This window comes from Lytechinus variegatus, chromosome 8 (genome assembly GCF_018143015.1).
Source record: "Lytechinus variegatus isolate NC3 chromosome 8, Lvar_3.0, whole genome shotgun sequence".
Taxonomy (NCBI): Eukaryota; Metazoa; Echinodermata; class Echinoidea; order Temnopleuroida; family Toxopneustidae; genus Lytechinus; species Lytechinus variegatus.
In genome coordinates, this window is record NC_054747.1 from 19088041 (window position 1) to 19103183 (window position 15143).

General features: G+C 37.8%; 1 protein-coding gene across 1 annotated transcript in view; it reads right to left on the bottom strand.

Moving 5' to 3' along the window:
- Positions 1–788: 788 nt before the first annotated feature.
- The window catches only part of LOC121420114 (amyloid-like protein 1), a 35213-nt gene continuing 20858 nt past the window's right edge, over positions 789–15143 (bottom strand). The window contains exons 2-11 of the mRNA XM_041614648.1: positions 13201–13327; positions 12474–12574; positions 11427–11679; positions 10410–10612; positions 9705–9896; positions 9106–9334; positions 7858–8063; positions 7201–7444; positions 6296–6477; positions 789–5405 (exon numbers count right to left, since the gene is read on the bottom strand). Coding sequence (XP_041470582.1) covers positions 5154–5405; positions 6296–6477; positions 7201–7444; positions 7858–8063; positions 9106–9334; positions 9705–9896; positions 10410–10612; positions 11427–11679; positions 12474–12548 — 1836 coding nt within the window. The 5' untranslated portion in view covers positions 12549–12574; positions 13201–13327 and the 3' untranslated portion in view covers positions 789–5153. The remainder of the gene's footprint in view (positions 5406–6295; positions 6478–7200; positions 7445–7857; positions 8064–9105; positions 9335–9704; positions 9897–10409; positions 10613–11426; positions 11680–12473; positions 12575–13200; positions 13328–15143) is intronic.

The window sequence follows — 15143 nt, forward strand, 5'->3', positions numbered from 1 at the left end:
CAGAATTAAATAATCAAATGAGTCGCACTAATAGATTATGTGTATGAGCGAATACATCGTGATTGAAAATATTAAAGGACAAGTCCACCCCAACAAAAAGTTGATTTGAAAAAAAGGAGAAAAATCCAACAAGCAAAACACTGAAAACTTCATCAAAATCGGATGAAAAATAAGAAAGTTATGACATTTTAAAGTTTCGCTTAATTTCACATAACAGTTATATGCACATCCTGGTCGGTATGCAAATTGGCAGACTGATGACGTCATCCACTCACTATTTCTTTTGTATTTTATTATATGAAACATGAAATATTCAAATTTTCTCCTCGTCAAGTGAAACAAAGTTTTATTTCTCCCTGAACATGTGGAATTACCATTATTTTAACAGCTTATGGTTAAGTTAAGTTGGTCCTTACTGCCAAATTTGTAAAAATTGAAATATTGTATCATTCAAACAATAAAAAACAAAAGATTTAGTGAGTGATGGACATCATCGACTCTCTCATTTGCATATCGCTGAGTTGTGCATTAAACTGTTTTGTGAAAAATAAGCGAAACTTAGAAATGTCATAACTTTCTTATTTTACGTCCGATTTCGATGAAATTTGCAGCATTATGTCTGTTTGATTTTCCTGGACTTGACCTTTAATCATATCTCTTTGTTATGCACAAGGGGTCAATTTCACTCGTACCAACAAACATATCTCTCTAAACGAATGTGCAGACCAAAATTCAATTGGTCGATGTACATGCGTGCATGGGTTTAGCAATTTTTTCTGACACTAGTGAAACCGAACCCTTTTCAAGTGGGTTGTCTCTGAACTTGTCCTCATGATCCCTTTGTGAAAAGCTCCCCAGATCTTTTCCATAAACAAACCCCCTTTGTGCAACCCAGCCTAAGCATACAAGACAGGTATAAAATAATCAGTGTACAACATTTTTGGCAAAACAGAATACAAGAAATACATAAACATATTACTCTTTAGAGGAATATTACTTTTAAGCTTCTTATTTACAACAAATAAAAACATATAATGGGCAAAGAAAACACTCAGATATTCAGCTCTTGTGTTAAGACGGTCACATAGAAAAAAAAACATGTAATGCTGGTTAAAGAAGATATATTAGCACTTAAAAAATACCTGATCTTGCTTCTCATAAGACAGAAAACAATTTTTCGTACAATGCTGTAATAGAAACAAATTTTACCGACAATGTTAATCCATCCAGCATCACATGACAACTGCATTTTTTTACACGGAGCAATGAAATTTTGCTTTACGACAAGAAAATAAAAAGTTGAAATATGCTGAATAGGCCAGTTTTGTAATTAGCCCCACTAAATGCATGGATCTTTGTGAAGAGCTGTATTGGCGTCATTCCAATACTTCAAAATTCATATTCCAATTTTCAGTATTTTCTGGTGTGAACTCAGATGCTTCACTACTAAGGCCCTGTAACACAGAGGTTGGTGATTAATCGCTAAATAAATTTGCCTATCAAGATCATCATTTGCAGGTGCATTTTGGTCAGTAGACTGACGAGGAATCAATCTAAATTGCTCATTCAAGTTGGCAATTAATCGCGAGCCTATGTGTTCGGGGGCTGATATTCACAAAATTCTGACCGATGAAATAAAATTCTTGTTGTTTGTGAATGGCGTCACACAAACCAAGGCACTTAACAAAGATGCATGCATTAATTAGGATCATACGGATAACAGTCCAAGTGATCACATTACAGAAATAGCCTACTGTTGCTCCATATTTGTATCTTAAATTTAAAATGCTTGAAAGCACGTTTTTGCTATCCACATTGACACAGCGATTACACACAAAAAAAGGATATTTATGATGGCTCGCAAATGTGTGAATGGAAAACTTGTGAATATTGTTTAAAATACATGAAGTCTAGGAACATATATCTTCGGACAAGATTTAGCATATCATAATTAAATTACACCGACACAAAATTTAAAACTGGATGAAATATACAATAAATAAGATTTCCTTATGTAATAATAAGTAATGGTCACATGAAGTACTGTTTCACACAGAACAAGTAGTATAGTAGTATAATAGTAATCAATTTATCCTAACCATTAATCCTTTCAAATCAATCCTCCACCCCCTTTTCTTTTAATGGAATGACCCATTCCGATCAAAAACTGTAGAAATTAAACACTTTCTTTAAAAGTTTAAGACTCTTCTTCCAATCTTCCATACTGTGCACTGAGCATAAAAAGACAACAAAATACATGAGCCTCTTTCGTAACTCTCTCAATGAAAACTACATTATTATCAGAAACCATAACGAAAAATCAACAAATGAACACAATACGACCCCCTAACCCCGAACCACAACTAAAAAAAAATCATGGTTTTCCTCCCCATTCCCCTTCCTTAATATGGAATATCAATATATGAATATTCATAAAGCACACATAGTAATGACCTTTGTACAGCACTCATTTGAATAATATGAATACTAATGAGACATTGATAATATTCATTGCTATTTAGACATTCACAAGACACTCACGCAATGAGGGTTAAATACTAGCGAAGGGCTAGCGGAGCTAGATGCTACACTTTTAAAGCACATGCCTATCTTATAATTCATATCCAATATTTACAACAGTTTTGAATGCCTTTCATAGGAGTTTGTCACCGACCCTTTACTCCTTGATGTCGTCCTGAGGCAGTCCACCTCGGCGGATCTAAGATGTCCTAGGTTCACAAGACCTCCTTTTGTAATTTTGCATTTGAATCTCTTTGGTCCTGTAACCTTGTAACTAGACTAAAATACATCTCAGCCTTGGTCTAGCCTTTACGATCTAGTGGTCTATTATGCCTTGAAGGCCAAAGTATCACAACAGTATTGGACTTGAATACTTGTGACCCTTATGCACTCACAGACAAATAACTTATGGACCATTAGTCATAAAGACTTAAAACTCTTATGAATCCAAGGCTTATACAGTGTCTGAATTGTGTGGCTTGCAGATGCATGCATTGAGAAGCTTAAAGCTAATGAAAGAGTTTATCTTGTGAGCCTTGAAATTTTATGACTAATATGCCTTGCATATGGGAGCACAAGCCTTATGAAACTTATGCCTTGTGAAAGTAAAGACATACGGATCTGATGCAAAAATGAGCATAAGTCATAAAAAACTTATGCCTTGTGAATGGTAAGACATGGTACCATCTTATGCCTTGAATACCTAATGCATAAAGGAGCACAAACCATATGAAATTTGTGTCTCGTGAACCTCAAGATATAAAGATCTTATGCCTTGAATACTCTATGCATAAAGGAGCACAAACCATATGAATTTTTGCGTCTCGTGAACTTCAAGATATAAGGATCTTATGCCTTGAATACCTTATGCATCGGGGAGCATAAGCCTTTTCGACAGGGATCTTGTGAACCTGAGGCTAGACCTTCTTCCTTTTGACAACAAGCTTTGCAGTCTTTATGCCTTATGAACTGGCATTAAGATGTATTGATCATCCTTTTCTTGAACCTCTCGCTCCTGATTTAATTCATACCCTATGCTATTGCCAACTTCTCACCACAAAGATTGTAGCAGTTCATGTTACCATGACTACAAATGCATATGCTTCTTATGCATAAATATGATCACTTTGTTACTCCATTGCCATGACAACCGGAAAGTTACGAAGGGCACGTCCAAGTACTATAAATATACAAACATACAGGTCTGTTGTAACGTACCTTGGTTCTTACCTACTTTTCGAATTTGATAACAGATCTAATGTACGCTGAGCAAGAAATCTACAGCAATTTAGCTCACAGAAAAATGTATGCTTTTTCACAAGACATCCAAAGTTGGCTAAATTTTGTACAACAATAAACAATGTCACTAATCCACTACTTGGTGAAAAAGATTTACAATAATTCTCTTTTTTTTCTTGTTAAATTAATATTATAGACATGATTATATCACACCAAAAAAAAATCAATCTTGAATTTACAAGTACATGTACATGTATAAGAAGTAGGTCATGTTATTTCTTTACGTCACAAAGATTGAGTTTTTATGAAAGAGATGCTAAATGTCGAAGAGTATTTAAGGATATCAATACCAAGATGCATTTTATAACTACAACAATCTATTGAATTTGTCAACGTATTTTTTTCTTCAAATTGGCCTACAACAGAAGCATCATGACGTCAATTTTTCAGTCTGTTTTAATTGTTGTAACCTGGCATCAGAAACACAAATATATGTTAGTTTATTAATTGTATTACCATTGCAAGCCTAATTCACAATGTATGTCAAACACTAAAAAAAATTATTATCATCCTAACAAGAGGATTGAGTCGCAAGATTAAATAAGAAACAACTATGATTACTAATGAGTTTGATATGAGTTTCAAATGTCACAATTTTGTTATACTTTTGATTATGTCAAGTTTGCTGTAACAAATGCGTTGAATAAGCACGGTAAATATCAATAAGTCAAAACATTTTACGTGTAAACAAAAACCTTCAACTTTTTATGAGTGACGTGATTGCTAGCCATGGAATGAGTGCTAAAAACACCTTTGTTAAAGTCAATTTAACATGATTTCACATGATAAATAAATAAATCTTAATGTACATTTAATATTGCAATACTTAAGTGCTTCTTTCTTTAAAGTGAGAGAAAGAAACGGAAGTTCTAGAGATAAATTTACCAGGACAGGTCGTGATGTACGTGTAGATACAGACACAGATGTACAAACATACTACCAATTTGTTAGGTGGAAATAGCAGAATGATATACTTACTTTGTGAACTTCTCAGAATACAGGGGTATACTGTGCTTGTCATATCATTACGAGTTGAATGCTTTTTAAGTACATACATGTAACTACTAAATACATGTTTGTTTTTTCTATTATTTTAATGTACTAATACACTGTTGATATAAACTATAATAAATATGAGGGCAGAGTACTTCATTCAAGTGTTTTTTTTTTCTTTGATAGCAAGCTGATGCGACGAGTGATAATCGCTTCTTCTTCCGTGATATAATATCTGTGCTCGGTAATGGTTCTTTCCATTTGAAATAAACATAGGTGCAAGAATACACAGTTCAGCAATAGAGGGCCATCGTATTATTTTGTCGACTCTCAGTGGTGAGCTACTGCATGTCGAAGTACTTATATGTCGGGTTTTCATAGCCGTTTTGCTGCATGGCCACAATATGTCTCTGCTCGACGGTCAGGTTGGGGTCGATCTCGGTGAAGCCGCTGTTGACGGGCGTTCGTCGCGTCTTCCTCCGGACGATGAGGACCGCGATGACGAGGACGGTTGCCACGGCGAGCACTCCGCACGCGAGACCAAACGCCATCATGGGCTCGTACCTCAGCTGCATACGCTTTTTAGTCACCGACTGGAACCATGAAATGAGGGAAAAGAAAATCAAACAGATTATTCAGATAAAACAGATGGTTTAGATAAATAAGAAGAATAAGTTGATAAGATGTAGCAAATTTAGTTTCGAACATGTTAACAAAGAAGTTAAGTAAAATAAATAATGGGGAATAAAGTTATGTAAAAACAAATTTCATACAATGAACTATACAGACTATACTACTTTAATCCTGGGCTTTAATCACTTTTACAAATTATTTTTTAATCTGCGGACATGTGAAAGACTACCAGTAAGAAAATCTGATCATGACTTTAATCCCACTGTGAAAAATTTCATTGACGTTCAGCTACGTTTTCAAAGACAGTGGGTGATATCAAGTTCGGTGTTGACCATTTGGTGTTGGTGTTAGGTCAATTTGAACATGATTAGAACACCAAACATAACATGAAGATGGTCCCCAAAGGTCGCTCATTAGTTGTTGAGAAGTCAACAATGTGATCTGGATTAGTTTTACATAATCTGAATAAGATTTGGAGCTAGGGGAAGCAATCCAAATATCAACACTAATGCCAACACCAGACTTGAAATCATCAAGTGAATACAAATAATGCTCTATTAGAACTACATTATCCTTACAAGACTGAGAAAATGAACACTATAGTGTCTAATTCAAGAGAAACAATGATAATACACTCTCCCACATGTGCTTATCTGTGTTGGCAATCTTCTGTGTGATTTCATGATTTCACAAAGTTGGGCTTATGTAAAAGTATCAGATCTAGATCAATCTATAGCTATGTTGCTAGAGAGACAATGAACCTTGATTTTAAAGACTGCCTCATGAAATCATGCACTGTTTCCTGGATCTTTAGCTAAGCTTGGAATTCAATCATGATAAATGTACTAACCTTATCCATAGAATTGACATCCTGTCTGCTGACCAATCTTTGTTTCTCGACCCGGGCTGCTGCTGCGGACTTCTCCACCTTGGCCTGGGGTTTCTGGGCCACGATGAGTGTTTGTGGCTTGACGACGTCAGTATCAACAGGAGCAGTCAGCTCTTCATCCAGGTAACTCTCAATTGGTTTGACTGCCATAAGAGAAGATGGATACAATAGAAGAGTAAATCAGATAAGATATTCACATAAAGCCTAGAGTAATTAGGCTTATATGACTTCAATATCCACCAAACAACAAAGACAGTGTTCTGAATCAATCAATAATACATACTTTGGACAGAAGAAAAATCACTAGGTCTTATTCTTCCTTGAGAGTCAATTCTGTGTCAGGGTGAACGTTTCCTTCAATAACAATTGCAGTTTACTCGACTTCAATTGTCATTTACATGTAATTTTTCATTGTTTTGATTGCCTTTTAATATTATGAATAAGTATGATGTATTATATCTATAATTATTATGTCACTTTGCCCAAAAATCAATAATGATGTCAATATATTACATCAAAATCCATATTTTTGGTTTTGTTTAAAATAGAAATGGTAGATGTGGCAACCACTGTGCAGTGACAGATCGCCATTACTCTATCCTTTGAATAGTTTTACACCAATCAAGGTGGCAACAACTCCCATCTTTAAACGTTGTATTGGTCAGAAGTGGGCAGGGCTTGAATTCCCGACCTGCAGGTAGTGAGATGGGACGCTCTACCAACTAGGCCAACACACTGCTACAGTAAGGTTCAACGTAATTCCAGCATATTGTCAGAACCACACACAATCCAAAAATCCAAATACTGATGTTAGCACGTCACCTAGTCCCACATATCGACATTGATGTTACCACACCACTCCTCACCTGCCACAATCTGAACTTTCTCAGCCGGGACCTGGATCTCTGTCTCTTGTTCAACCTCTGACCCCGTAACCCTGCTTGGCGTGGGTGGTTCTGGCTCTGTGTGTGTAGCTGTGGAGGTCCTGGGCTTGGTCTGCATTGGACTAGGCTTGGTCTGGGCCGGGCTGGTCTTGGCCTGGGTGCTTGGTTTGGTCTCGGTGCTCTTGGAGACGGTTGGGGCTTCGGTGTCCTCCTCCAAAAATTCCTCCTGAGGGATGGAGAGAAGAGATTTCAACATGTGAAAATTATTTCATGAAAGCAATGAATATGTACTTGGGACACCATCTTTGTGCATGTATAACAATGATTGTAATAGCGCTTCTCTCATCTCTGATTTCCTAGCTTCTCACAAACTGCATCAATCCCATTGTTGCCTCCATTAACTAAAGTTCCCATCTTTTTTCTTCCTCTACTTTCACTTACTATTTCTAACTCCTCCTACACTTCTTCTTGTGTGATGCCTTTCTCTCCTACCGTTTCCAGCTCAGACAGTTTGGTACAAGCATATATTCTTTTTCTTTGCTACTTCTTTCCCCTCATTCTCTTTCTTCTCTTACCTTCTCATAATCTCTCTCTCTCTCTCTTTCTTCTTCTTCAAATACTAACTCTAAATCCACTTACCACTTCCAATTCTTCCTCCTCTTCTTCTTCCTCTTGCGTGGTGCCTTCCTCGGAATCTGGTTCCATAATTTCTGCTACCGGTTCCAGGTCGGTGCGCTCTGCAGGTGGTGCTTCGGTTGGCTCGGCCATCTGCTGCTCCTCCTCCTCCGTGGCCCGGATGAGAGCCGCATCCTCCGGGCTGTCTTGTGTGCTGTCCAGGAGAGCATCTATGAGGTCAAAGTTTGAGGTCATAAGGTAAAAATCAAAGAGCTAGTTCATACACTGTATTTGACTTCACGAGTGTTACACCTTCATCTTTTTTGACAGCTTTAAAAGAATTTATACACCAAAATATGATGAACCATAATATGGATCAACTGTACATTGTAGAGTTGTAGGTGTCCCCAAGAGGTATCTTTCATTCTTTTATTTTGCTTTTTGTCGTCCAAATGCTTTAATCAAAACAAACTATTCATGTTTATGCTTCTTCCTTCTTGCTTTCTAAAAACATTTGAAACAACAGTCATGACAATACATCTAGTAATGTGTAATCTCAAATAATCAAGTTAATAAACCGGCCTTTAGGCCTGCATGAAAATACCCAATACTACTGAAATATGCTTTTCACACTGCAATTTTTGTCCTAAATTGGTGGGGCTAAGGGGGGGGGGGTCTTAGCCCCACCAATTTCCCAAGGTTAAGCTTAGCCCACTTCGTTTTCACACTACGTTTTAGCAAAGTTGGCTAGCATGGTGAATAATACGGTACTATCTGGCCCTGCAAAAAGGCAGGGTTAGCCGGCTTAGTGTGGTGCTATAGCACCACAATTGCTGTGCTAAGAGATGCAGTGTGAAAACGAAACAGGGCTAAGGAGAGTGGGGCTAAGCATTAACCAATCACAGAAGTCGAATCGCACGTTCATCACGCTCTGTTTGGTAAAACCATCAATACCATGAGCTGATAGTCCAGGGTTAAGGCATTAACCATGGTTGAGCAGATAGTATGGGGTTAAGAAAGACAGTGTGAATCGAAAAAAAGATAGTATGGGGTAGTATGGGGTTAAGGAAATGCAATGTGAAAAGCATAAATTGTACCAAAAGCCATATCTCTTTTCGCTAGTAGCAGGATTTCAAAAGTCTTCCTGATCCTCCTTTTTAAACTGAATGATTACAAAAAGGAGGTTGCTGCAAAAGGAAGTTCCAGCCAGGCCTAAGATGATGTCCTTCATTTAAATACAAAATAAATAAAAATACAGAGCATCACACTTACCAACTTTGGGTTTGAGTTCGGCATAGAGGTCCGGTACCTTCTTGAGAAGTTCGACGCCCTGTGCCACCTCAATGTCTAGCGTCTTGAGCTTGTTCAAGGTAAAGCGTTTGTGCTGATCGGCCTTGAGTGGGTCCGTCTTGCGGAGATGCTTGTAATGGGTGATGTAGTGCTGTCTGGCTTTCTGGATAGCATGAAGATATCGCCTCAGGGAGTGGAGGATCTTCTTAGACTGGAAGAAAAAAATAATTGACAGTGTACTTAGCTTCTCTGTAAGATTAATTCTTCCTCATACTGTCAGAATCTGAAGTTGCAAAGTGGAATAAAAGACCAAGATAAAAGAGTTAAAATCTTGTTTTCTTGTTTTTTGGAGGATCTCACTGAATTTTTTTCTGCATGCGATGAAGCACCTGTGAGGGTCATTATTGATCAATTTGGACAAGTTATGTATCTCAAAATCCATCCATTTATTGACAGTTCTGGGGTGGCTGGTTACCTATGAACACTTAGCGCAAGAAAGGGTTACCAGTCGTGCAATAAGTTATTTGTAACCTACAAACAGATTTAATTATGAATCATCCACCAAATCTCAGAAAACATACCTTCGGTTTAGGCACATCGACTGTGAATCTGTAACCTTCGTACGATGCATTGATCTTCTCTCGTAGACTGACTTCTATGTGGACCTGATGGGCTTCTCGTAGCTCCTCTGTCTCTTCTGCGTTCTCTGTTTCCATGGTACCGATGGTCTGCTCGAAACGCTCTGTCATCTCTTTCCTCATCTTCTCAGCAGCCTGGAAAGAAACAAAAACAAGGGTTTGTATTTAAAAAAAAGTTTATATAAAACCCCTTCTTAAACATGCAATAGGCTAAAAATTTCCGGATTAAATCTTTGTCAATAGCTTTCTAGTATCCAATTACTAAATCTGTAAAGGAAGTGCTCAAAGGGCTACTTTATATTTAAAAATATTACTGAGGGCGCTAGATGCCAAATCTAAATTCTAACGGTGGAAAAAATGCCAGATGATATCTCTTTGTTGTTATTACATGTATGATTGCTTATCCAAACCCAACGTAAAATTTATACTTAAACTTCTTCTTGTTATTTCCTAATCTTAACACCAAACGCTTTGTAAGACTTTACACCTGAATCCTCATTTCTAGGTTAAATCTTGGTAGCAACACCAAACACTTGAACATTTTACTTCCTTGATCTTAACACCAAACACCTTAACACTTTTCTTATCGGTGCTTACTGTCCTAATGTTGGTTTCAAGTTAAACACTGAACACCTTGCAACACCTTACCTCTGGGTCCTTGGCCTTGAGTGTCTCGTAGTGCTCCTGTGCTTCCTGCCACTGCTGCATAACGCGAGCCATCTTTGCTTTCTGGTTTGCCGAGAGACGGCTCTTGGCGTTGGCGTATTCCTTCTTCTCTACTCTACCCGTCAGACCCTGCTCTGAGAAGTAAGGGTCGTCGAGGATATTGCTTTTGACTTGTGGCTCATCAACTGAATATAAATAAACAAAATGGAATGGTTAAGATCTCGGAAAACTAGCTTGAGTTTAATTAATATTGTTTCTGTAGAAGTTTAATGTACAAAGTGATTTTTTTCCATGTTTGATTTTTTTTCAATTTGTGAATGTGATTCTGTTCTTGGTTTATGGATAACTTTTGTTGTGATTTGCCTCAAATTCTTACAAACAGGGGCAAAATATAGAAACCTAAATTAAGAAGAAATTAAAAATACTAAATTCTGAAAAATAACTCTTGAAAAGTGAAGAAAAAGAATAATTTGGATGCAAATGGTATAAAAATAGTTTCATAAATGTGTTTTCTGACTTCCATGGAAACATCTGATATCAAGCATGTCTTTCTTTTCTTACTTTTTAATAGGTTAAATGATTGAAGGTTCATATATTATTTGGGGCTAACCTTGATTAGCATCATTTTTTTAGCTCCAATTACCAATTTTTTTCTTTATATGTGATGTACTTTTCCATGTAGTTGTACCTGACAGTGATATTTGGAAATATATTTGATTCACTTCGATTAAAATCAACATTAGGTGGAGATTTAATGTTCTTTCCTGCGACAATTTGATTATACGTTTTTCATAATTTCTCCAAAGGCATAATGTTAAGGCTCTGATCAGATTATTTGTTTAAAATAAAGTAGGGAATCTGGATATGGGACACATTTTGGTGTGAGGTTAGGTCGCAGATCTGGCTAAATGTGCAGGCTTTCCATCAGACCAATGGTCTTAGGAGTTATCAAGGAATCCACGTAGACTACCGATGCAACCTATCGTCATCACTACTCACCGACATTGTCCCTCTCCGGGGCTGGGGCCTGGACTGGAAGCTCTTCTTGGACCTGGCCCATTGTCTCCTCGACAGCAGCCTCGGCCTCATCCTCTTCCTCCTCCACCTCGGTCTCGTCGGCGGTCATCGGCCGGTAGGTGGGAGGGGGGCAGCAGGTATACTCCACGCCCTTGAATTTGTCGGTTTTGCAAGGGATGAGCATGCCGGTAGAATTGATCCCCATCTTCTTAGCCCGGCAATCTTCATCCGCTACCTGTTTTAGTATTCAAGCACAAGGTAGTATATGAAATATGAAACAATAATGAGGTATGTTTATCGGTTAGCTTGCAGTATTTTTGATTTATGAAAGAAACATGAATGATTCTGAATGTAAAGAAAAAGTCATCAGAGTGCATACATTACATTCAATTGTATCACAACTATTTAAGTTTGATGAACAAAAAAAACAACAATATCTCAAATCATCAAATTGGCAACAATGAAGATGATTATAGACAAGCCCTATCCAATATTCAGGTTCCCTGAACACACATTGCATTCCATTTGGTATTGAGTCTATTTGAGTTTATAAACATTAAACATTTAAATCTCTATAATAATTAAATTGGCAACAATGAAGACACTAACCCATTTTTACAGTATTCAGGTTCCCTGATTTAAATCAAATTCCATTTTATAGCATCATGATTATTTGAGTTTTATAAACAATTGTAACCTCTAAAATTATCAAATTTGCAACAATACAGGTTGAAGACACTACCCCCTTTTTCAGATTCTGCTTCCCTGATTTTAATATTTCACTTTTCATTTAATACCACGATTATTTTGAATGTTTTTTTTTATAGATATATACAATTATTATAATCTATAAAGTCATTAAACTGGCAGCAATAACAATGCAGGACACTAAACACTTTCCATTATTTCTGTTCCTTGAATACACATTAAATTCCATTAAGTAGAACAACAATATTTGAATTTGATGAACTATCGTAATCTCTAGTATTAATAAATTGGCAACAATGCTGACTGAAGATAGACACTAACCCCTTTCCAGTATTCTGGTTCTCTGCATGTAGTCTCATCGTGCTTGTGATAAAACTTGCAGACATTGTACACCATGAGGGCATCACTCTCAAACGGACCAACTGATGGAAGAAAAGATGATGATGGTATGAATTAAAACAAACTTTGATAGATAAAAAACTTAATTATCACATCATTCACATTATACATATCAACTGTTCAGATGCAACATTTTACACGATTTCACTCATTTTTCATTTTACACATCATTTATTAGGTCCCTTAAATATTTTTTTCTTCTAACCTCAAACTCTCCTTTCGTTCAATGTGCCTGTGAAGTCCGTCCTAGATGACCAATGGGGTTGTTAAACTATAATGTATTTATTTTCTCTCTCTCCATCTCTATGCATTGAATCTCCTCCTCCTCTTCTTATTCTTCCCTCCTCCATTTCCATTCATCTTCTCCCCCTTTTCCTTGATCCTCTTCTCCCCTCTTTCCCCTTCTTCTTCCCTCTTCCTCGTCCCCTATTATATGTGTCTTCTTATTTTTTCCCCCCTCCATCCTTGTTCTTCTATTATTCTTTAATTCTATTCTTTCTTCAAGTTCGCTTAAAATCTACCACGGTCCTTCCCCTCCTTTACCATATCATCCCCTTAACTCTTTTCCCCCACCTTTCCCTCTCTTTTTCTCTCTATCTTTCCATTCCATCTTCTTCTCATCTTCTTCCCTCCATCCCTCCATCCTTACCAAGACACCTGTAGTAAGTGACCTTTGCAGAGCTTGTACATTCATCGCCATTGACAGGACACCACTGGTCTATCCTCGTGGGCTGGCTGCTGTCAACGATGTTATTTACCTCTGCGTTGGGGTATTTCTGCAAAGATATAAAACACAACAACAGTTTGTTAGGAATCATCTCATTTCAAAAATATTTCTTGCAAATAGACACAATCATAGGATTTAAAAATACAAGACAGTCTCATACAATGTAATATTTATTACTCTTTTATCCAGCCAATCAGAGACATTTACCCTGCAAGGCACCGCGCATACTGCACCTTGACAGAGCATATATAAGACCCGCTTTTACAAACTTTGCTCATTCTCCTGAAGACAACAAGAACCAACTTGTCCAAATGTTGAGTTTGCGTGGTCCTTTTCAGGACCAACAGTAGCCCAAGAAAGATACATGGTGTACAGTGAAACCTACTTCATTATTCTTCTCCACCATGGAAACCTTCAGAAGTTACTACTCGTTACTTAAATTTTTTTTCAATGAAACATACATTCAAACAATATATTTTCCCCACTCTAAAAATTAAAGGGTGGAAAGGGGAAGATCACTCCTGTCCTTATTAAGGCAAAGATGAGGCAGCATTTCATTCTCTCTCTCTTTCCTTCTCCCCATATGTCTCCCACTCTCTCTCTCGATCTGCTCAAGATCCTGCCAGTGACTTCATGTATCCCAGCCTCAACTAACATATATCACGTTCTTGGATGCTTGACCCAGCTAGGTACTTGAACAGAGTGTTTTCAAGTTCAATAGGTGGGACCAAGGGAGGGGAGCGGAAAGGATTGGGGAGGAGGTACGGTGTCTTGAGGACTGAGAGTCGAAGAAAGAGATAGGGAGAGAGAGAAAAAAAAGGGGGAGGGAGCCTTGAGAATTGGGAGTACGAGGAAGAGGAGAGAGAGAGAGAAGGTAAGGAGGGAATTATGGAAAGACATTTTAAACAGAGAGGAAGAGAGGCATGTGGAAAAGAGAGGGGAGGGATGACAATGGGTGATTTCAAGTTCAGTGTTGACCTTTTGGTGTTGGTGTTAGTTCGATTTTTACACAAGTATAACACCCAACTTAAAATGAGGATGGTGCTGAAAAGTTGGTTGGTGGGGGATTTTTTACCTGATTGCTAAGAAAGCATGAATACTTGTAATAAGCAAGCAACCAGAGGACCTACGGCTTAAAGTCCTCTCCGAAGGACCTGGTAATGAGGATTAATGCCTTACCAAAGGGCACTAGCGCACCAAGTGGGAATCGAACCCGGGTCCCTGGAATACAAATCCCCGCTCTACCGACTGAGCTATCGCTCCTCCTAAACCTATTCTGAGTCAAAGTCACTCACTAGTTGTTGAGATGTCAATTTGGTTCATGAAGTTTTACAAACTCAGAATAGGTTTTGGTGCCAGGGGAAGCAATCCAAATTGTGCTACCAACACCAACACCAACGTTAACACCGGACTGACTTGAAATCACCCAATAGGTGATTTCAAACTGCCTTGATCACAAGAATCCCTGTTAAATTACAAGAACTTTTTCAGGCCAGAAAATACCAGTTGATTATTCATGCATTTACACCGCCCCGTAACATACCTTTCGGGATAAGTTCCTAAAGTTACCAGAAAGTTCCTAAAGTTACGAGCATGCACACTATGGTCTGATAAGCAAGCAAGGCGTGAGATTCAAATCGCTAGCTCAGCAGCCACCCAAGGTGCCCGTGCCAGACTACACACTGGGCTAAAAAGTTCCAGTAATTTGCTTCCACACTACCAAAAATCGCAACACGACCTTGGAAAAATCCCAACAAAAGTTCTCGTAATTTTGACAAGCACCGAATATTTAGCAGGTATTTTCTTTCGGGGGAAATAACGCGCAATTTCCTTCCACATTGTCAAAAGTACTTGGTATTTTCTGA